This window comes from Eulemur rufifrons, chromosome 1 (genome assembly GCF_041146395.1).
Source record: "Eulemur rufifrons isolate Redbay chromosome 1, OSU_ERuf_1, whole genome shotgun sequence".
In the NCBI taxonomy this organism is placed as follows: Eukaryota; Metazoa; Chordata; class Mammalia; order Primates; family Lemuridae; genus Eulemur; species Eulemur rufifrons.
The window spans coordinates 48,249,199-48,271,229 of NC_090983.1; the positions used below are offsets into that span (position 1 = coordinate 48,249,199).

At 34.1% G+C, this 22,031-nt stretch overlaps 1 protein-coding gene across 4 annotated transcripts in view; it reads left to right on the forward strand.

Moving 5' to 3' along the window:
- CWC22 (CWC22 spliceosome associated protein homolog) overlaps nucleotides 1-18,401 on the forward strand; it is a 58,495-nt gene extending 40,094 nt beyond the window's left edge. For 3 of the 4 annotated variants that reach the window (XM_069470187.1, XM_069470204.1, XM_069470196.1), the window contains 7 exons: nucleotides 5,063-5,123; nucleotides 8,888-8,965; nucleotides 9,631-9,783; nucleotides 11,643-11,770; nucleotides 13,330-13,431; nucleotides 13,523-13,731; nucleotides 17,555-18,401. In XM_069470187.1, the coding sequence (XP_069326288.1) occupies nucleotides 5,063-5,123; nucleotides 8,888-8,965; nucleotides 9,631-9,783; nucleotides 11,643-11,770; nucleotides 13,330-13,431; nucleotides 13,523-13,731; nucleotides 17,555-18,141 (1,318 nt within the window). In that variant the 3' untranslated portion in view covers nucleotides 18,142-18,401. The remainder of the gene's footprint in view (nucleotides 1-5,062; nucleotides 5,124-8,887; nucleotides 8,966-9,630; nucleotides 9,784-11,642; nucleotides 11,771-13,329; nucleotides 13,432-13,522; nucleotides 13,732-17,554) is intronic. The other variant, XM_069470213.1, reaches the window with a different exon arrangement.
- The last annotated feature ends 3,630 nt before the right edge of the window (nucleotides 18,402-22,031 follow it).

The window sequence follows — 22,031 nt, forward strand, 5'->3', positions numbered from 1 at the left end:
TCAAGGGATCCTCCTGTCTCAGCCTCCCGAGTAGCTGGGACTACAGGCATGCACCACCATGCCCGGCTAATTTTTTCTACATATATTTTTAGCTGTCCATATAATTTCTTTCTATTTTTAGTAGAGATGGGGTCTCGCTCTTGCTCAGGCTTGTCTCGAACTCCTGAGCTCAAACGATCTGCCCACCTTGGCCTCCCAGAGTGCTGGATTACAGGCATGAGCCACCGCGCCCGGCCTGAATAATTATTTAAAAGAAACCCAACCTTGATAAATCTCTGATTCACATGAAAGACTTGAAAAATTAGATCATTAAGAGACAAGTAATAGCCACTATTACCTAATGGTACCAGTCCTAGTAGCAGTCAGTATTATCTTATGTGTGGTTTTTTTGTTTTGTTTTGTTTTTTAAACAAATCTTTTTTTTTTAATTTGTTTTTTAAAACAAATTAATTTATTAATTTTAATTAATTTTTTATTAATTAGCTTTTAATTTGTTACTGACACATAACGTTCATATTTATGGGGTACAGTGTGATATTTCAATGCATGGATACATTCAATAATAATCAAATCAGGGTAATTACCAAATCCATCACTTTTAAACATTCATCATTTTTTTTTATTGCGACAGCATTCAAAATCTGATTACATTGTTATTTCCTATAGTCACCCTACTGTGTAATGTGAATCAAAGGCTTACTGTCCATGCCATTTGGCCTTTGTTTTTCATTATTATATTTCTAAAGAAATAAACATTGACAGAGAATTATATACAGAATTGCTTAGTGCAAAAAAACTTGGAGACAATCTTATTTTCCAACACAAATAATGAAAGTGTCCAATCTGTGCCACCAGTGAAAATTAGGTTAATGGAGAATGGTTCTAAATGTGGGCAAATGGTCTAATACAGTGTTAGGTAGGAAAAAACTATATAACTATATAGAACTGTGCTTGTGGTATTATTTTAACTGTAAAAATAGTCTGGTTCTGGAAATAATACATAAACATATCAACAGTGGTAATCTTGGGGGAGGTTGGATTATAGATTTTTTAGTGTCTTGTTTTTCCAGTTTTTTATTTGTTTCAAAAGTTTTATGTTTATAGTACACCAGGCTAGGAATCAAGAATAGAATGTAATCATCTAGTCAGATGTCTGTGAGGGCATCTCATACAAACAGTTCACCTTTGAAAATCTTGGGAACAAAACTGTTCTGGCAACTGAATTGTGGGAGGATTTCATTATTTCTATCTGTTGACTGATCTCACCAATACTCTTATCTTCTCACTGTTATGGCTCTTTAAATTACCTTATATTATTTACATAAAACTGCACAGTTGTCTTTGCTATTGAAAATAATGTTTTTCTGTTCTTTACTTTTAAATGATGTTCTAGTCTGTCTGCATTATTGAAGCTGTAACATCAGAGGGAGATGGACTACTGTGTTCTCCCCAATTTAAAGTTTCTTCAATTGGACATATCAACAAAACCATTTGTAAACACAGCTTAAAAACTGGCATCATATAAAGAGGACAGTAATTTAGTAAATGTCTTCTTTTTCCTTACCCTTCCTTCCATCACTTAATTTGTGTTAAACCAGGAATTCATTTGGTTTAGCAACCTAAACTAAAATACCAAGAAAATTTAATTCATTTAATATTATAATTAGTGTTATTTAAAAACAATCTTAGTGTAGAAAGTCAATAAATACTTTTAAAATAAAACAACAAAAAGGAAAATAGACTGTGATTTAGTTACCTTTATCCTTGCTACTTCACTTAGTAAATAAAAGGAAATTTCTTCATTGACTACTTGACTTGTTTTTCATAAATTTCTTTTTTCTTTTCTTTTCTTTTTTTTTTTTAAGAGACGAGGCTCTTCATCGTCTAAGCTGCAGTGCAGTGGTGTGATCATAGCTCACTGCAGCCTCAAACTCCTGAGCTCAAGTGGTTTTCCTGCCTCAGCCTCCTGAGTAGCTAGGACTACAGGCATGCACCAGTAATATGCCTGGCTAATTCTTAAAAAAATTTTTTTGTAGAGACAGGACCTCGGTATGTTGCCTAGGCTGGTCTCGAACTCCTGGCCTCAGCCTCTTGAAGTGCTGAGAATATAGATGTGGGCCACTGTACCCAACCTGTTTTTCATAAATTCCAAGGTTTTTGTCTGAATACTAATTCTGTTTTTATAAAGGCTAGAAAAAAAGTCTTATCTATTTTTTATACTTTTGATATTGCTATATTACTGAAGTTTATCAACTATAGTTTAATATTAATGTTAGATTATTGTTTAATATTACCTGTTATAAAATCTCTTTCCTGGCAGGTTTCCTTTTCACTTTAGTTTTCTTTTGATTCCATTGCCTTGTACCATTCTGGATTATTACCCTGTTGTGCTTATGAAACCAAATAAATAATAGAAGCTGAGAAATACAGATGAACTGCAAAACTAAATTCATAATCATTATATTTCAGTGGGTGATAATTTTATACTGCTATTATCAAACGAATGAGGGTTTGAACATTCTACAAAAGATACAAATATATTAACATTATTTCTGAATCAATAAGCAATTAGCAAATTGAGTTTGCTAATTTCTTAGGTGAAGTATATTGAAGGTATTTTAAATTCAATTCATATGGATGCTGTAAAAGCATATGTTTTTCCTTGCAAGTTATTTTGTTTATTTGCTATTTTTGTACTTAGGTTTTATAAAATGTGGAACCCCTGTGATTGGGTGGTAACCAAGATAACTTGTAAAAATGATGATTAAGCACTAGATGTCATGCTGAGCTCCTGGAACATCTTTCACCTCTTCCTGACTTGGAAGAGAAATACATAAGTTTGTAATGTCTGGTAAAAGTAGATATAGTTACAATATGATAGAATATATCATTTACTCTTCCACACAGAGCTTTTATTATAATGTAAGCATGAGAAACTTAACCTATGTTTGCTCCTTTCTTAATTAGGACTTTTCCTGGTTTTGCTAAACACACAATATATTCTAAGAAACTACTTTTCAAATTAAATATTAATTATAGCCTTTGTTTATGAAATATTGGGTGAGAAAGTGTAAGCATGTTCAAGTCCTACTTCAGGGACTTTGTGGCCAGGAACAAGTTTTACAAACACCTATGGATCTCTTTTTTCTCATCTATAAAAACGAGAGGGTTGAATCAGAGTATCTCTAAATCCTTCTGAAATCCTAACTATGTATAAACCTAAATCAGGATAGTATCCTGTAGGTGTTTTTACCTCCAGTTGTCACTAATTTTGATGTGCATTTGTGATGGGTGAAAAAAATACATTTTAGCTAGTTATAAATATTTATGAAAAAACTAACGTTTTAAAGCTTTTATTTCTTTGTCCTCATTGTTAAGCATCCTACCTGTTGTTTTATCTAAGCTTTTGAATATAGTTATTGATCTTTTTTCTTCCTTAGATTTATTTAACAAAACAATGTAGAACAGAATACTTAGCTCTCATGAATTCCTTGAGCATTAGAAAGGACTCTTTGAGATCTGGGACCTAGTTCCAGAGATTTAGTGTACTTAGGTTTATCCTGTAATACCGGATTATCAAATCAGAACAGTTAATAAATTCTTTATGTGCCATTATTATCCTTTAATGTTGGAAGGAAAAGATATTGCTAACACTTAAGAATTTACTACCATTGTACTTTAGTGACCAGTTTGTAGCAGAAGAACATTTGATAAGCATAACATGATTTGCAGTAATGAGAGAAATTTATACACTTTTTAAATTGTTTTTTTACCTAAAAATGAAGAAAATCATATATAATATAAACCCTTTTATCTGACTAGTTATGGCTTGAGGTTGGTTGTTTTGAGGGAATAATAAAAAATCAATGTATGTACTTTCATCTTTTTTATTTTTGCCTTTTTAAAATTGACATTTTATTCACATACTGTAAAATTCACCCTTTTAAAGTGTATGATGATATTCATGTGCCACATAATTACATTTCAGTCAATGATAGACCCCATATACAGTGGTGGTCCCTTAAGATTATAATACTGTATTTTTTTTTTTGAGACAGAGTCTCACTCTGTTGCCCAGGCTAGAGTGAGTGCCGTGGCATTATCCTAGCTCACAGCAACCTCAAACTCCTGGGCTCAAGCAATCCTCCTGCCTCAGCCTCCCAAGTAGCTGGGACTACAGGCATGCACCACCATGCCCGGCTAATTTTTTCTATATATATATTTTAGTTGTCCAGCTAATTTCTTTCTATTTTTAGTAGAGACGGGGTCTTTTGCTCAGGCTGATCTTGAACTCCTGAGCTCAAATGATCCACCCGCCTTGGCCTCCCAAAGTGCTAGGATTACAGGCGTGAGCCACCGCACCTGGCCTATAATACTGTATTTTTACCATACCTTTTCTGTGTTTAGATACGTCTAGCTAGATACGCAGATACTTACCATTGTGTTATAGTTGGCCTACAATAATCAGTACAGTAACATGCTGTACAAGTTTGTAGCCTGGGAGTAACAGGCTGTACCATATAGCCTAGGTGTATAGTAGGCTGTACCATCTAGATTTATTAAAGTAGACTCTATGACGTTTGCACAGTGGTGAAATAATCTAACAATGCATTTCTCAGAAAGTATCCCCATTGTTAAGTGATGCATGATTGTAAGTGGTTTTAATATATTCACAAAGTTGTACAATCACCACCACTAATTCCAGAACATTTTCATCACTTTAAAACAACCCTGAACAATCACTCCCTATTCCCTTAATCTACTTTCTGTGTCTGTGGATTTGCCTAGATATTTTATGTAAATGGAATCATACTATTTATGGCCTTTTGTGTCTGGCTTCTTTTAGTTAACATAATTCAAGGTTCACCCATGTTTTAGTATGTATCGATACTTCACTCTTTTAGAGTTAAGATCTATGTTTTCTTTATATACATGATATATTAATATAAAATAGTTAAAAGATTATTCAAAACAATTATTAAAATAAGATTCTTATATATAAAAGAGTGCTAGCGTTTATGCTGCAAGCTTTTAACCTACTGTAATCATCTTATCTCCACAGTTTAGATTTTGAAGAGTGTGCTCACAAATTGCTGAAAATGGAGTTCCCTGAAAGTCAAACAGTACGTTGATACTTTTCTTCTACTAGGAAATATATGTTGGTCATAAAAATATTTAAGACAGTTAATAGTTAGGTTTCACAAATTGAAACAATAACTCAGTGCTAAATATTCATTTTTAAAAGTAGCTTTTATATAATTTTAAAATAACTCAAAACTTAGGAACCCTGGGGTATTCATAGATGCTACTCCAGTGAATTACATTGTCTGCTTAAATGAGATGTGGGAAAAGAGAAAGAGTCCTGAAATACCACACTTCACATAGAATTTCTGAGTGCTTTCCTATAAATCCAGTTGCTACCTAAATACAATAGGAAATTTGTTCTTTAATGAATTACCTGGCCCATCTTCTTCATACATTGAAGCATTCTTTTGTGGTAGAAATTACAAAGATCACAGCACATGTTGTTAACATTGCTCTAGTTGGATATAGAAGAATTTGTATTATTTTTTTCATTCATTATGTTCATTCGACAAAAGACGTATTCAGCATATACTGTGTATCAGGCATTCTGCAAGGTGTCAGGGATTCAGCAATCTATAAAGTACATATACCTCCCACTTAGCCCTGTGGAACTCATTGTCTTATAATTTGGCATACTTCACTACTCACAGTATCAGAATATTAATGCTAAGGATAATAAAGAGCAGGCTGATAGAGTCTTATTTTTTCTTCCAGTTTTTTTTTTTTTTTTTAATGTATATTGTGCATATTGCTCCCTGTCCATCTAGATTTTAGGTCCTTAGAACCTGCGTCAACACTTTGGTGGTTTTGTTTTTCACACCTTACTTTACATGTGGTAGACCATAGACCAGGCACAGATGCTGAGGTGAATCTATCAGCCCTAAAAGGCCGTTTAGTTTCTAGTTCTTCTAGGTCTTCTTGATTATCTGAGCTAAGTGATTATAAGATGTAAGTTCTTTGTCTTAAAGCTTTGAATATGATGTGTTACAGGGGTTAACAGACTGGCCCAGACCTGCTGCCTGTTTTTATAAATAAAGTTTATTGAAATACAGCCACACTCATTGATGTATTGTGTATGGCTGTTTTCATACCACAGCATGATTAAGTAGTTTTATAAGACCAGCAGTAAAATATTTACGAACTGGTCCCTTACAGAAAAAGTTTGCAAATCTTTTATCTAAGTTATAGATTCATTCTTGAAATGCCATGGTATAGAATTTTGAGAAAAGTGTATTCAAATTTAAAACATTTTCCCTTTCAAAGTTTCTTTATTGGTATATTAATAATAGAGTACCTATTTGTACTCTGGCTGTACTTGGTATGTCATCATTGGAAGGAAATAAATTAGTAAATTAATCTTTAAAATTATAATTGACACTGAAATTACTGTATGATCTTGTCATATTATTTGAGGCATGTAATTAAGTAATTATAAATTTTATTGATATGAATCCAGAGGAGAGTTATTCTAGAACTTACCTCAACTTAGTTTGATAATATTTGGAAGCGTATCTTAGTGCATCTATTTTCATGCACCCAAAAGACTCCTAAAATTGCTGTAATATTTAATTAAAATGTTAAAATATTTAATTATAAGCCAGAGGGAATAACTTATAATTGCATTTAGTCTAGGGAAGAGAGTAATTTGTTTTGCAAGTAGTGCTGACTATTAACAGTGCTATCAGCATATTACCATGTTTTATTGTTTAAAACCCAATTAAGTTCTATATTATTATAAAACACAATGTTGGTAGAAAAAGTTGAAAATGAAGTTTAATATATCAAGCTAACATAAATTTAGCAGAATTTAGAAAAGCCTAATTTTTTAAAGTTTTTAATACTGTGTAAAATTTTGATAGAGTACACCTTTTCAGAACTTATACATTTATAAATGTTTTTTAATTAAGATAATTTGAAACTAATTTAAAAAAAAATATGGCAATATAATGGCATCTGAAAGGAACCTCGTGATTGTAAAGCAAGGCCTTTGAATAGATTGTTCCATGAGTAAATTACCAGCACCTGGAGCAGTGCCATCCAATAGAACTTTTTGCAGTGATGGAAATATATTCTCTACCCTCCAGTATGGTAGACATTAGTCACACATGGCTTTTGAGTGCTCTAAATGTGACCAATGTGACTAAGAAACTAAAATTTAAATTTTAAATAATTTAAATTTAAATAACCAGATGTAGCTAGTTGCTGCCATGTTGGACAGCACAATTTTTAGAGTGTCTGTTCTATGCTTCCTCTGGGTTCTTGCCCTGAGTCCTTCCGCTGGAGTCTCTGACACAAACTGTTTACATAGATATGTGCAGTAAATGCTTATTGACCTAGTTTTTTTTTAATATTTACAATTTTTACTTAGGTTGCATCCCATCTTTTTAAATATGACAAAATGTCAAAATTGTTAGTTACTGTATTTGGGGAAAAAATTTTTTTTTAACTTTCTGATAAATGTTTTAAAGGAAAAGATGTTTAGTCAGTTCTATAGTAGTGATCAGAGAATGAATTTATGCCTTTTTCATTTTGTCTCTATTCACTTTATGTTACTTGAGTTTCTTCATCTGTGAAATTACTGTAATCAGTATGTATTTCATTATGATTATTTTAGGAATTAATAAATGGTATTTGTTAATTAAAAATTTCTTATTAGTTAAATATGAATCATTTGTGATGATGGTACTTCCTAATCGTTAATTCAACAGAATTTTCAGAGAAAGGTTTTCAAGGTATCTAAATAGTTGATTGGACAATGTATTATTCCAGCAGTTACTGGATGATTACTTGTATAGATCCATCTATAGATAGATCTATATGCATAACACTTATTTTGAGGTGAGAAAATTCAGCCACAGAGGTGGGGTTTTTTGTTGTTCTTTTAAATACATCTTTTCTTTATCAACCAGAAAGTAATTTATGTTAACATTGAAGTTGTGCCCATTTATGAGTCTGTAAAGATACATCATGTTCCGCCTTTTCCATACTAACTAAATATATTCCTTAGCAATTGAGTTTGTATTTTTGGGAGATGTATTGTTAGATGAACTGTTAGATGTTGTGTTGGTAAGACTATATTTAAGAAAGTTCTGCATAGAATACTTTAAGAATGCAATATATGCCATCTTTCCCTGATATATCTGTTTCATATACCAGGTTTTCTTAAAGTGCTTCATACTTACGCGAATTTAGAATTTTATAATTAATCTAATTAGCATAAATGACTGTGGAAGCTGTCAACCAGACCTAAGGCTTTCAAAAATTGTATGCTTGAAGGTAGATTGAGGTTTTTATTTTGTCCTAATTACTTAAGTTCAGAGAATTTTTTTTTTTTTTTTTTTTTTTTTTTTTAAGACAGAGTCTCACTTTGTTGCCCAGGCTAGAGTGAGTGCCGTGGCGTCAGCCTAGCTCACAGCAACCTCAAACTCCTGGGCTCAAGTGATCCTCCTGCCTCAGCCTCCCGAGTAGCTGGGACTACAGGCATGCGCCACTATGCCCGGCTAATTTTTCTATATATATATTTTTAGTTGTCCATATAATTTCTTTCTATTTTTAGTAGAGACGGGGTCTCACTCTTGCTCAGGCTGGTCTCGAACTCCTGACCTTGAGCGATCCACCCGCCTCGGCCTCCCAGAGTGCTAGGATTACAGGCGTGAGCCACCGCGCCCGGCCTTTCAGAGAGTTTTTGAAGTATTTTAAACCTTTACTTAAAAATGCAGACAGTTGCTATCATATTGGTAAATTATACAGTATAGATCCCCATTGTGTTTTGAATCATTAATGTAATATTTTTTCCAAATAGAAAGAACTCTGCAACATGATACTTGATTGCTGTGCCCAGCAAAGGACGTATGAGAAATTTTTTGGCTTATTAGCTGGGGTGAGTTCCATCGTTGTTTTTCATGTATGAATTTAATAGATACATGAAAGGAATTCATAACATGAATATTGTGAATTAATTATTCTGTTTTGTGGTGTGGTCTAATATAATAACATACCTTTGCTAAAAGCAAATTATCCTCTTTCTTTCTTAGGTTTCCCACTCTCTTCAGCATCCTCCTTGCTCTTTTTATTTTTGCAGTGCCTTAACTTTGCATATCACTTTTCTAGAACTTCTTGAAATTTTATGTGCTTTGTAACAATTTCCCAATAGAGGACAATTAAATGCTATCTTTTCAAACTCTCAAAGCAGTTACTAAAGTTAAGTACATATTCATTCAACACAAGTAAAGCATGAGCTAAAGTATTTTTTAAAATCCAAGCTCTACCCACAGGGTAGAAGTATATGTGTACAATACAGATGAATGTGTCAGCTACATGTATCATTTTGTTTTAGCATATAAATTCAGGTAGATAGAAGCCACGTATATTAACTACTTTTGAGCATCATCCACCACAAAGATTTAGTGATGTAATGTATATTCTTTGAAGATATATAAGATATTAAGTTTTGATTCAGTAAATTTAGGAGGATTTAATATGTTCATAATTATATTGACATTGAATTTTTAATAGTGCTGACATTCAGTTTTTTTTATTTATTAGAGATTTTGCATGCTAAAAAAAGAATACATGGAATCTTTTGAAAGTATATTCAAAGAACAATATGATACCATCCATCGCTTGGAAACAAACAAATTGAGAAATGTTGCTAAGATGTTTGCTCACCTTTTATACACTGATTCACTTCCATGGAGTGTAAGTAGATAGGTCAATATTTATACTCTTTTCCTAGTATCCTGTTATTCTTTAATAGGTATTAGTATAAGCTACCCATATTTATCCTGTTAGGAAATGTGCTTTAAAATGCAATGTGTAGTAAACTTTTAGTAGAACTGCTATCTTTTAGATTATGTTCATGTAACATGGAATCAAAATGCTAAGTAAATAATACATAAGAAATACTATCCTGGATTATATTAAGTCTAAACATCACAGTGTGTTTTAATAGTGATGGCTAGGAGTATTTTCAGGGAAAATATTACAGATTTTCATCTTCTCTGTGTACACACTTTATGTGTGTACACTCATATATACATATGTCATTATTTTGATGGCAAATGTGTCTCTGAATTTCTGTCCCTGTTTCCTGAGGAAGTAACTCTCAGTGGGTCCTCTTGTGAAGATTCAAGAGAAATGATTGTCCTAGTGGGATGTGTTCTTTTTAGCAGACATTGAGGTTAGGTAAACGACAGGGAGGGTATTGTATAGTGATACTTAGAACAAGGAAAGATAAATTCTTGACGGGGAAATGTGCACTGGATCAGAATTTGAAATGCATTCATTAAGCTGGCATTTATTGTACAGCTGCTATTCATTCAGCCATCACTATTTACCCACTGCCTGTGTGCTTATAAAAGCAAAGTCACTAAAGGAGTTAACTTTTTTTTTTTTTTTTTTTTTTTTTTTTTTGGAGACAGAGTCTCTCTGTGTTGCCCGGGCTAGAGTGAGTGCTGTGGCGTCAGCCTAGCTCACAGCCACCTCAAACTCCTGGGCATAAGCGATCCTACTGCCTCAGCCTCCCAAGTAGCTGGGACTACAGGCATGCGCCACCATGCCTGGCTAATTTTTTCTATATATATATTTTAGTTGGCCAGATAATTTCTTTCTATTTTTAGTAGAGATGGGGTCTCGCTCTTGCTCAGGCTAGTCTCGAACTCCTGACCTCGAGCAATCCACCCGCCTTGGCCTCCTAGAGTGCTAGGATTACAGTCATGAGCCACCGCGCCCGGCCCGAGTTAACATTTTTTAAAAAAAGAAATTATATCCAGGAGGAAAGAAAGATGAGGATCACCTTGTAGAATACCATACCTAATGGTAGAATGAAGCAATATCATCAAAGTTATAAACGTTGGATAAATTTTTGTAGTACTTTAAATACTAAGTATGCCCGGCTACATTAATAGACATTTGTAAGCTAACACAGGAGCCTAATTATAATAATTTTTGACTTCTTTTTTTCCTGTCTTTGAGAAAATGAAGTCAAAATTTTAAACAATTGACAAACAAATGGGTTCCTGGAACACATAACCCTTAAAAACTGGAGATTACTTTTATTTTTATTTGCCCTGAAATATCTCTCTAGGAGTTTCAATTTTTAAGCCACAATCTTAGTATTCAGAATAAACCATCATTCTTTCTGTCTGCTTTTATTGTGTATTATATGTACTATACAAAACCATAGCCTAATGCTCTAAGTGGCATTTTGCCCCAAGCCCTCATATACACCACATTTTGATGAGTGAGGTTTAGGAGCTAGTAATCTTTGCTTCAACGTTACATGCTCAAGGCAAGATATCTTTCCTGCTATAAAAAGCACATTACTCAAGAAAGAGAATGAAATCTGTTTCTGTAACATCTTAACATTTTGAAAATTAGTATAGAGAAGTAATCTTAAACTTTATGTCAGCATAAGGGAAGATATTCAGAGATAATTCTGGTTGAAGAATAGAATAAATCATAATTTTGAGAAACACTTAAACTTATCAATACTGGTCACTTTGTCCTGTCTTTGAAAATCAAAGTAAAATTGTCCTTTTTTTAATTTTAATTATCAGGTTCTTGAATGTATAAAACTGAGTGAAGAAACCACCACATCATCCAGTAGAATTTTTGTCAAAATATTTTTCCAGGAACTGTGTGAATATATGGGTCTCCCTAAACTTAATGCAAGATTAAAGGATGAGTAAGTTTCTCATTAAGCACTTTTTATTGTTACTGACCTTGAGTTTTCCCCCACTTCAGTAGACATAAGTCCACCAAATGTTAAGCCCTCTGGGACTTCATCCATTAGTCAGTGCTCTGAACCTCATGTTATGTGGCATAGGACAACATGCAGCTTTTAATAATGGCTTTTAGTTCAGGTGGAAAGAATGCAGAATTAATGTGTTTTTAATTTAGTTAGAACACACAAAATTATTTTTGCATGCTCACTGGAATTCTGTAGTGATAATTATAGTTTTATTTTCATTTTTACTCTAATTTTAAGCCTTAGAATAACTATTATTTTATTATCAGTGGACAATTATGAATATATACAGATAAATATTAGTCATGTAATTGTTCAAATTATTACATGGAACTAGCGTCTTATTCCAGAACTATTATGTAATCTCTCTCAACTTCCTTATTTCCTATTTATTCAGATTGCTCGTTGCCTCTTAGATTGAATTCTACACCGTTCACGCTACTGAAATCATCCTTTCAGATTTCTCCATGACCACTTGCCAACTCTAGTAGTCTTCCTCAGTCTTGCGGCCCCTCACTCCTCTGCCTCACTCACACAGTCGACCACTTGCTCTCTGTGGCTCCTCAGTTTTCTCTCATTCCTCTCCTCAGTCTCTGTCTCTTCCTCAGCCTGCCTCTCCAGGGTTAAGTCCACCAAAGGTCTATCCTGACTTCCACAAACTGTCTCTGCACTACTCCATCCACTTCTCTTGGCTCCATGTATTTGGCCCCTGTCTACCTGACCAGGCTCATCTGTGTGCTCTTCAGCAGGCTGCACTGCTGCCACACCAAAATTGCCAGGCTTGTTAGGCACCTCTGGCTCTTTCATGCTCCTTACCTGTGTTTCCACTGCTGCCCTCCTTTCTTGATCTATCTAGCAAACTCTTAAACATTCTTTTTTTCTATATTTTTCTTTTTTCTATGAGACAGTTTTCCCTGATTCCACTGAGTAGTGAAACTGTATTGTTACTATCTTTCTGGTCATTTTACTTTGTAGATTTTGTAATTATATGTTGTCTTCAACCTTGATATCTTCCTTTTGTTGACTACTTCCTCTTCTCCCCTATTGCTTTGCACATGCTACGTATGAGTGCATGTATATATATATATATATATAATATACATACACACAGCAGAGTTTTTAAACTTTTTTTGTACAAACTCCATATATATATTAATACATATGTATATATACATACTATACATATATTCACATGTGTAGGCATATGTGTGTCTATACATTTATCTCTTCTATGTGTATTGGTTTGCATACCAAAAAATTGTTAAAAAACCTCCTCTGTTGCATAATTGTAGAGATCAAGTTTAGTAAATTATCTGACCATATTCATTTCATTTAGATAGCATGTAGCCTAACCTAATAAATGGAATAAACCGCTTGTTCATACTTCATTTAGTAATTTAATATATAGAAAATCTGAAAACTGACTGTGTAAAGATTTTGTCTTTTTGTCTTTAAGCAATACATTCTCTTTTGTTCATTTTTCTTTACTTTTTTAGAACCCTACAGCCATTCTTTGAAGGATTATTACCCCGAGATAATCCAAGAAACACTCGGTTTGCCATCAACTTCTTTACTTCTATAGGTCTTGGAGGTTTAACGTAAGAATTATTTTTAGAATTTTATTTTCAACTTACAAAATTGTCTCACAATTGCCTTTGAAGCAGAATCTAACATTGTATTTTTCATTAGGGATGAATTGCGTGAGCATCTCAAAAATACACCAAAGGTCATCGTGGCACAGAAACCAGATGCTGAGCAAAATAAATCCTCCCCATCTTCCTCTTCAGCATCCTCCTCTTCTGATTCAGACTCTGATTCGGACAGCAGCAACAGCAGTTCAGAGTCTTCCAGTGAAGAGAGCGGTTCTTCATCTACCAGCAGTCACAGCTCTGCCCCGGGTAGTGAAGCTCATTCATAATTTATCTTGCTCTTTTCTAACAAGTGTATTTCTGGTGATATTTATAATGAGAGAAGAAAATAATTTGATTGCTTATTTATTTTAGAGTTTAGTTATTTAAAAGCCACAATTAATATAAATAATTATCTATCACTGTTGCAGTCTGTAGTGTCTTACATTTATGATGCGGAGATGCTATATGAATTTTCATGAAGAGAACACATCCATATAGCTAGCACCCACATCAAGAATTACCAGTACCCCAGAGGTTCTCTGTGTCCTCTCTCCCAGTTACTACCCTTTCGTCTTTATGGTGGCTACTATTCTGATTTGTAATTCCATGGGTTAGTTTTGCCTGTTTTTAACTTTAGAGTTATATATTATGGACTCCTGCATGTCTGGCTTATTTTTTTCAATATTATGTTTGTGAGATTCCTCCATTCTCATTGCCCTATAGTTTTCCAATATGTGAATATACCACAGTATATTTACACTCTTCACTCTGTGGACATTTAGATTTACAAATAGTGTTTCCATGTGTGCTCTTGTACCTATCTTTTGATAGCTATATACATAATATATGTCTGTATTTATGTATTTTATTAATATGTGCACATTTTTATTGGGTATATATATTTTTAGGTAGAATCACTGTGTTGTAGGATGTGCATGTATTTAGCTTCAGTAAATACTGCCAGTTTTCCAAGTGGTTATTCCAGTCTGCACTCCACCAGCCACGTATGAGAGTTCCAGTAGCTCCCAACCTCACTAACACTTCACATTGACTGTCTTTTTCATTTTAGCCATTGTGTTGGATGTGTAATGGTATTACGTTGTGGTTTTAGTTTTAATTTGCATTTCCTGGTCACTGTTGAAGTTGAACACCATTTTATATCTTATTGGCCATTTGAATGTTTTGTTGTTGTTAAGTGACTTCTCAAGTCTTTGTCCATTTTTTTTCTATTAAGTCATCTTTTCTTTTGATTTGTAGGAGTTCCTTATGTATTTTGGATATGTATCTTTTGCACATACATGTATTGCAAATAACCAGCACCATTCTTGTCTCTCTAGTGCTGCAAGGGTTCCAGAGCTCTGCTGTCTTCCTGCCCCTCAGCAGCAGCCCTGAATCAGCAGATGTTGCCAGGGAGAAAGTGGCTATAAATGTCAGCTTACTTCTCTATGCTTCTGCCTTCTCATCAATTTTGGCTCTTATAGTCCTCATTTTTTCACTAGCTCTCTGATGACTTTTACTTTTTACCTTTTTATTTTGAACGAATTTTATAGGAAAGTTGCAAAGACAGCACAGAGAATTTCCGTATATACCTCATCCAACATCCCCTAATGTTAGCATCTTACATAACCATAGTTCAATGATGGAAATTAACATTGGGGATCATTATTTTTAACTAGACTACAGATCTTATTTGAGTTTGACCAGTATTTGCCCTAATGTCCTTTTCCTTATTTCAGGATTCTTACATTTAATTATATTCTCTTCAGTCTTCTACAGTCTGTGATAGTTCCTCTAGGCTTTCCTTGTTCTTATTGACCTAGTCACTTCTGAAGTCACTTATTTTTATAGCTGTCCCTCAATGTGGAGGTTTGATGTTTTTCATGATTAGAATGAGGTTAGGCATTTTGGGCAAGAATATCATAGAAATGATATGTCCTTCTTAATGCATCTTATCAAGGGGTTTATAATATTGATACATTTTATTTTTGGTGACCATAAGCTTGATCACTTGAGTAAGGTGGTGTCTGCTGTATGTCTTCATGGAAACTGCTTTTCTCTGTAAAATTAATATCTTTTAGGGAGATAATTTGATACTGTGTGAATCTTTCTCTTCCAGCTTTTGCTTACTAATTTTAATATCAGTCTTTGGATCTTGTCTGCAACACTTATTGCTGTGGTGTTTTTCTAATGGTGATTTTCTATTTTTCTATTTTCTTTTACATTTAGTAATTGCATTTCTTCTGTAAGAAAGAGTTGTCCTTTCCTCGATTATTTATTTATTCAACTATATGTTTATATCACTATGGACTCACCATTATTTATCTTGTTCTGTGGGTTAAAGTTCAATACAATCATTTGTTTTGTTCAAATCGTTTCAGCTTTGGCAATTAGGAGTTCCTTCAATTTGACTTCTGTGCACTTTTGACGATCTATCCCCATCCTTTTTTTGAGCACTTCTTTCCGTTATAGCATCACAAGTTCTTCCAGATCTTTAGTGCCTTTCAACGGAAGATTTAAAAATTTTATCTGGCATTTTGAGTTGTTTGCAGCTGGAGTACAGGTTTTTTACTGTCTTCTCTATCCTACTTAGAAGTGGAAATCCTGCAGTAAAAGATTTTTTCAAAGTTCGATTCTGGTTCACGTTTTCTGAAAAGGTCTATGTTGTTTTACACAAGGTCACCTCTGCTTTCTTCCATTATAGTATCTTGGTCCAAACAAGGATTGTCTGCTTGTCCAAAATGCATGTCATTCTTGTTTTGTTTTGTCTTGTTTTGTTTTTAATGCCATATTTCATTAAAGTAGTACTTTTCCCTGTAGCCTTAAGTTAGAAGGCTAATCTTTGTACTTGTGTTCCCTAGCTTGTTACTAACATTTCAAAGATTTTTTATATACTATGTGGCATTCAGAATTGTGGGGCTCTTTGTGTTTTGTATTATCAGAGCAGGATTCCATTTGCTTACAAGAACTTCTATTCTTGAATTGAAATATATAAACATTGTTCATTAAACATTTGCCTTTTTAAATTCTACAGAATTTGTTATTTCATGATATCCTTTTGAGAACAGATGATAACACAGCATGAATTGCTGCAATAAGGAAACTTGCTGATTCAAAATTAATTTGATTTATTATACAATTTCAGTAGAGAACTTTGTTTTATTAATAAAATATTAAATAGCATCAAAGCAGTATGAACTGCCCCCAAAGTAGGAGATTGTAAAGCAAACATAGCAAAGGGAGAGGAGATTGCATGTTGTTAAATGGCTGGGTTTTAATGTCAGTAAAGCCTTGAGAGTGATGTAGAGTAGGGTCAGAGAGACGTTGGTTTAGCACAGAGCCAGATGGTTTCTGCTTGGGTAGCTGCAGCTCAGCTGAGCTATTTGATAGGAACCAGAGAAATAGGTCTTTAGTGGCAGACCAACTGACTGTACTGTGTGCCAAGGGTAGGCATTTAGCAGAAGAAATGAGAGGTTGGCACAGTGTGGTTTGGGTAGAGTTAGAGTGAAGAGAGGCAATTTTCTACCATACTTTCTTCTTTCTGTGTACATGTGAATTTGACAGAAATTTTGGTCATTTCAGCACCTTTATTTATGTACCTAAATTAAAAAACACAGATAAAGTGATTAAATTTGTTTTATAGTTTAAAGCGATAAGTTATTTCTGTATAATTATTTTATATTTGTGATTATATCAGTAAAATTAAATTGTTGAAGGCATTTTTAGAAGAGTTTTTTCAGAAACCAAGCTTTTATGGCTCTCATAAAGCCTGTGGCTATATCTTAACATATCTTCTCTTACTACATACAAATTTTTACGGTATTTTCTATAGTTTATTTAAAGCTTCTGCTTACTATCTTGAGTCTAAAGATCAAAATAGTACTTTGGTGTAACTAATGTTGAGATATGGTATATTCTTAAAAATTATGCATTTTGCAAAATGTTATATCATCATACTTTCCATTCAATCAACGTGGCTTTGCATCCAGTTTATCGGAATTAGTAAATCTACAATGTATCAGTAAATGTGATAGTTAAATTACGAAATTAAGACGAAAACAAAAACTAACTGTGTTTCATTTTACAAATGCAGCTAAAGAAACAAGAAAGAAGGGACAAAGGAAGACCAGAAGTAAAGAAGTGGATAAATTGATCAGGAGCCAACAAACAAATGATAGGAAACACGAAGAAAGAAGACTAGAACAAAGGCACCAGGAAACAAGGACTGAGAGAGAGAGAAGGTCAGAAAAACACAGAGATCAAAATTCAAGAGATCCGAATTGGAGAGATCCCGTAAGGAAATACATGTCAGACAGAGGTGTCCCTCCTGAACGAAATAATTACAGTAGAGTTGTGAATGACAGAGACCAAGAAATGCACATAGATTTGGAAAATAAGCATGGTGATCCTAAAAAGAAGAGGGGGGAGAGGAGAAATTCTTTTTCCGAGACTGAGAGGCACAGACACCGAAATAAGGACAGTGAAAATTTTAGAAGAAAAGATAGATCAAAGTCAAGGGAAACAAACAGAAAACATTCAGGCTCTAGAAGTGATGAAGATAGGTATCAGAATGGTTCCGAGAGGCAATGGGAAAAATCTAGCAGATACTCTGAACAATCCAGAGAATCAAAGAAAAATCAAGACCGGAGAAGGGAAAAGTCCCCAACAAAGCAAAAATAATTCTACAAAATGACATAAACTGGACATGCCTTATAATAAGCTGAAACAGATTATTTTTTACATTGATTGGTGAACTTTATAGGGAATTCTTGTATAAAGTACTGGTTTGTATTTGTAAATTTTAAAAATGTTTTCTTTGTAACATGTTTTATAATTGATACATCTGAAGGTCCTCCACATAAAATTATTTGAAGAGAACAGTTTCACCAGAATGGGATAAGTCTTGCTTATATTTTGTGAATAAAATGATCAAATACTCATTGAATCAGAGACTTTTCTTCATTGACAAAGTGTTTTTTCCAATAATGTTTCTGATTGTTTATTGAACTATTATAATGAATATTAGTGGTTTTTCATTTGTAATTGAAGGCCAAAATAGGTGAGCCCTTTAGGTTTAAAGACATTTTTGCTTTCTTAATGAGATAGGTATCAGAATGGTGCTGAGAATGAACCTTTTTCAGGTGGTCACCCTTTAAAAAAAAACACAGGGTTTATTACAAGTTTCATATTATGTTTTGAACAAAATAGGTAATGTATAATTTTTTTTCAAAAGTGTTTTGGTGAAGCTAGGTGTATATTAGTCTTTAAACTGATACACAGCTATATTGTTTATAATTAGGACAACTTCTGGACTGCTTGATAACATTTAATTGAAATTCTTTGTGATTAGTGCTTTTTCTCAGCGTTACAGTTATCTTTATCACTGTTGGTGAGTTAATGTGTATTTAATTTTTAATTTAGATTAATAGGTAATTGGAAAACATAAAATTGTGAGATATACGGACAGCCTGTGAAATCATTCCAGTTTTTTTTATGAGTTTTAAAGGCTTTCATCATTGTAACTCTCACCAATTAATATGTGACCATAGTATTTATTACTTTTGAAATAAAATATTGCCTCTGAGATCTTAGATTTGCTGACAGACATTTGACCTTTCTTACTGAATAGACTTCCTGTGCTTGCTCACTTTAAAAGTACATACAGTCCATTTTAGCCCATGTGTGGGTTTGACAATAGTGGAACCACCATCTTAATGTTTAGCTTTCAGGCATACTATGATTCAGTATGTTTTCTATATAAGTAACAATAAAGTCCACGTAAACATATATTATCCTTTCCTCTTCTCCAATCTCTCCCCAAAGGTATTAGTTGAGTAAGACAGCTTGGAAAAATTCTTTTTAGTGTTTTCTGCTACCATGGAGGTTAAAAGCTGGTGTCATTGGTAAGAGACTATCATAAGCATAGTGCATTTCACAGAACTATGAGCTGAGAAAATTGGATTTAATGAGCACATGGGCTACGAGCCCTCAAGGAAGTAAGAGTTTATTTTTTTACCTCAACCCTGATCTTAAGGAGTGGTAAAAAGGAAAAAATAGTAGACTAGGAATTTTAGTTTACTTTCTTCACTTTAACCTTAGTTCTTAACTTTTACATGTAAAAATGGGAAACCATTCTTTTTATTGAGTACTTAAGACCTTAAAGAATTTTAAAGTAGACTATTTTTTAAATGTTACAAATATTTACTGAGCATCTATCAAGTGCCCAGGTCTGTTTTAGATACTAGAGATAAAACAGTGAAAAAAGTCTCCACTCTTATGGGGCTTATATCATAGTTCAGGGAGGGAGGATGTGAAAGACAACAAACAAACCTATCTTCTATCCAGTGTGATAGGTGCTATGAAGAAAAGTGAACCAGAGAAAGGAGAGAGTGAGTGATTAGGGTTGGGTGGGGGGCATGCATAGGAAGGACAGAAAAGTTCTCTGATAAGGTGATGTTTGCCCAGGGATCTGAAGGAAGTAAGGGTTCCAGACTTGTGGATTCCTGTGGAAGAACCTTCTAGGCAGAAGGAACAGCTGAAGTATAGATGTTTATCGATAGTAAATACTGCATGGAAATTTTTGTTAACATTTCCTGTTCTACTTAATTTGGATTTTTTTTCTTCCTCACTGTTTTATTTACTCTTACAAAAGCAATTAACAGAACACCTAAATACTTCCAGCAGAAGTATAGGAGTGTAAGGCAGTCATCAGGAGAAGGTGAATAGGAGCTGGGGAGAGGAACTGCACTGTTATGCCTTTAAAATGCACTTCTACGGCATCAACTGGGATGTGTTCATGTGTTCTGTGCCGCTCAGACTTTTTCACCTTCTTTCTTTTAATATATAGACAAGAAATATTATGTTGTCTATGTTTGCTGTTTCCATTTTTTTACACTAGTTTTAGAATTAGCATCTCTTAAGGATCAACTGAGTTCTAGATATTTTGCATGCATTACTCATGATTTTCCAGTTTCTCAACTTCCTTGCCCCAAAATTCTGTTCCTCCATTTCTACTATATACCAAGCTACCTCCTGCCAATGGCATTCCCTTTATGTTGACTTCCGAGTCTGTTCCGCCTCTGAAATCTCTCCCCCGAGCACCATACTTTGACCACTGCCCGTATAGCTCACCTACTTTAGTACTGCTTTTCTAGGAACGCTTTCACCTCAGCAAAACTTGTGATCCACTGATCAGTTATCAAGCCTTTCTCCCCCATTCCTTCACTTTCCTCCTGCAGTAGCCTATCATTCGAACAGATGAATAAATGAATCCACTGATTTAATTCTTTCAGACAACCCTATGGGACGTGGTATTGTCCGTCCAATTACAGAAGAGGAAACTGAAGTCCAGGTAGGCTAATTAGGCTCAGACCACAAAATTGGTAAGTAGCAGGACCAGGTTCTAACCCAGACGGGCTTCATTCCAGAGCACAACTGGAGGATGGATAAAGGCTTGAGAGAAGTATTTGAGAATCAGCTCTGCCACCTAGCAGCTGTGTGAACTTGAGCGAATTATGTCACTTCTCTGACCTTCAGATTCATCTTTAAAATGTTTATTGTGTCTCCCTTACACAATTGCAGTGATGATTAAATGAAATAATGAAGTCAGAGGGCCTAGACTAACATGTAACAAAAAATGGGCATTCAACGAAAGTTTTCTTTTTTCCCAGCATGTAGCAAAGACTTGAAAATTCAGGCTCATTGACTGGCTCTTTATGGTGGTTCTATTTCATTCCATCTGTAGTACCACTTACAGTTTTAAGAAAAAGTAGATTTGTAGCTACACAGAAAAATGAATGGATTTTTCTGGAATCAAGGTGTGACAAAGTAATTCTCCATCATGTTTCTGCTATCATAGTCCTTTCCCAGATGTATGTATCCTTTTAGCTCAAGCAACCTGCTTCTTAAATCACTAGTTCACATTTCTCAAATGTGTTGTCAGAAAAAAAAAAAGATTTTAGTTACCTCTGATAGTTAATGAGTGAATTGTTTATTCCTGACTTACTTTGTTTACACCATTTTCATTTTGACTTGACTGACACGTGTTTTTTCCCAACTCATGGCTGCTTTCAGGTGTCAAGATTTTTTAGAACCCTGATGCTTTGTTTTCCAATCCAATTCTCACTTTTTTCAATGTAGTCAAATATCCTTCCTGTCTGATCTTTCAAATTCTTTCATTGTGTTCCATGTGTATTCCACAGTGTTTCCTCATTGTTTCTTCATTCTTCGATGTTTGACATCCACTGATAATTCAGGAGAGAGCCCAGAGTGCCCAGTGTGGCCTCTCGGAAACCTGTGCCCTTAATGTGGACGTCTTTACATTACACACTTCAAAACCCGGACTGAAACACCTCCAAATGGTGTTCTTGACTCCCCTTATTCTGCTGTGTCCCCTCTGCCCTGGGTATGTGCTCTGCAACTTCCAATTGTACCCACCCACATGTTTCTTTCTAAATGTCTTTAAAGTCCTTTGAGTGTGCTACTTATTTCCAATTAGAGCTTAAGTTTTCTGAAGTTGGTCAGTCGTATCTGTGCATTTTCTGTTTACTGGAGATAGAAATGAGGACGAG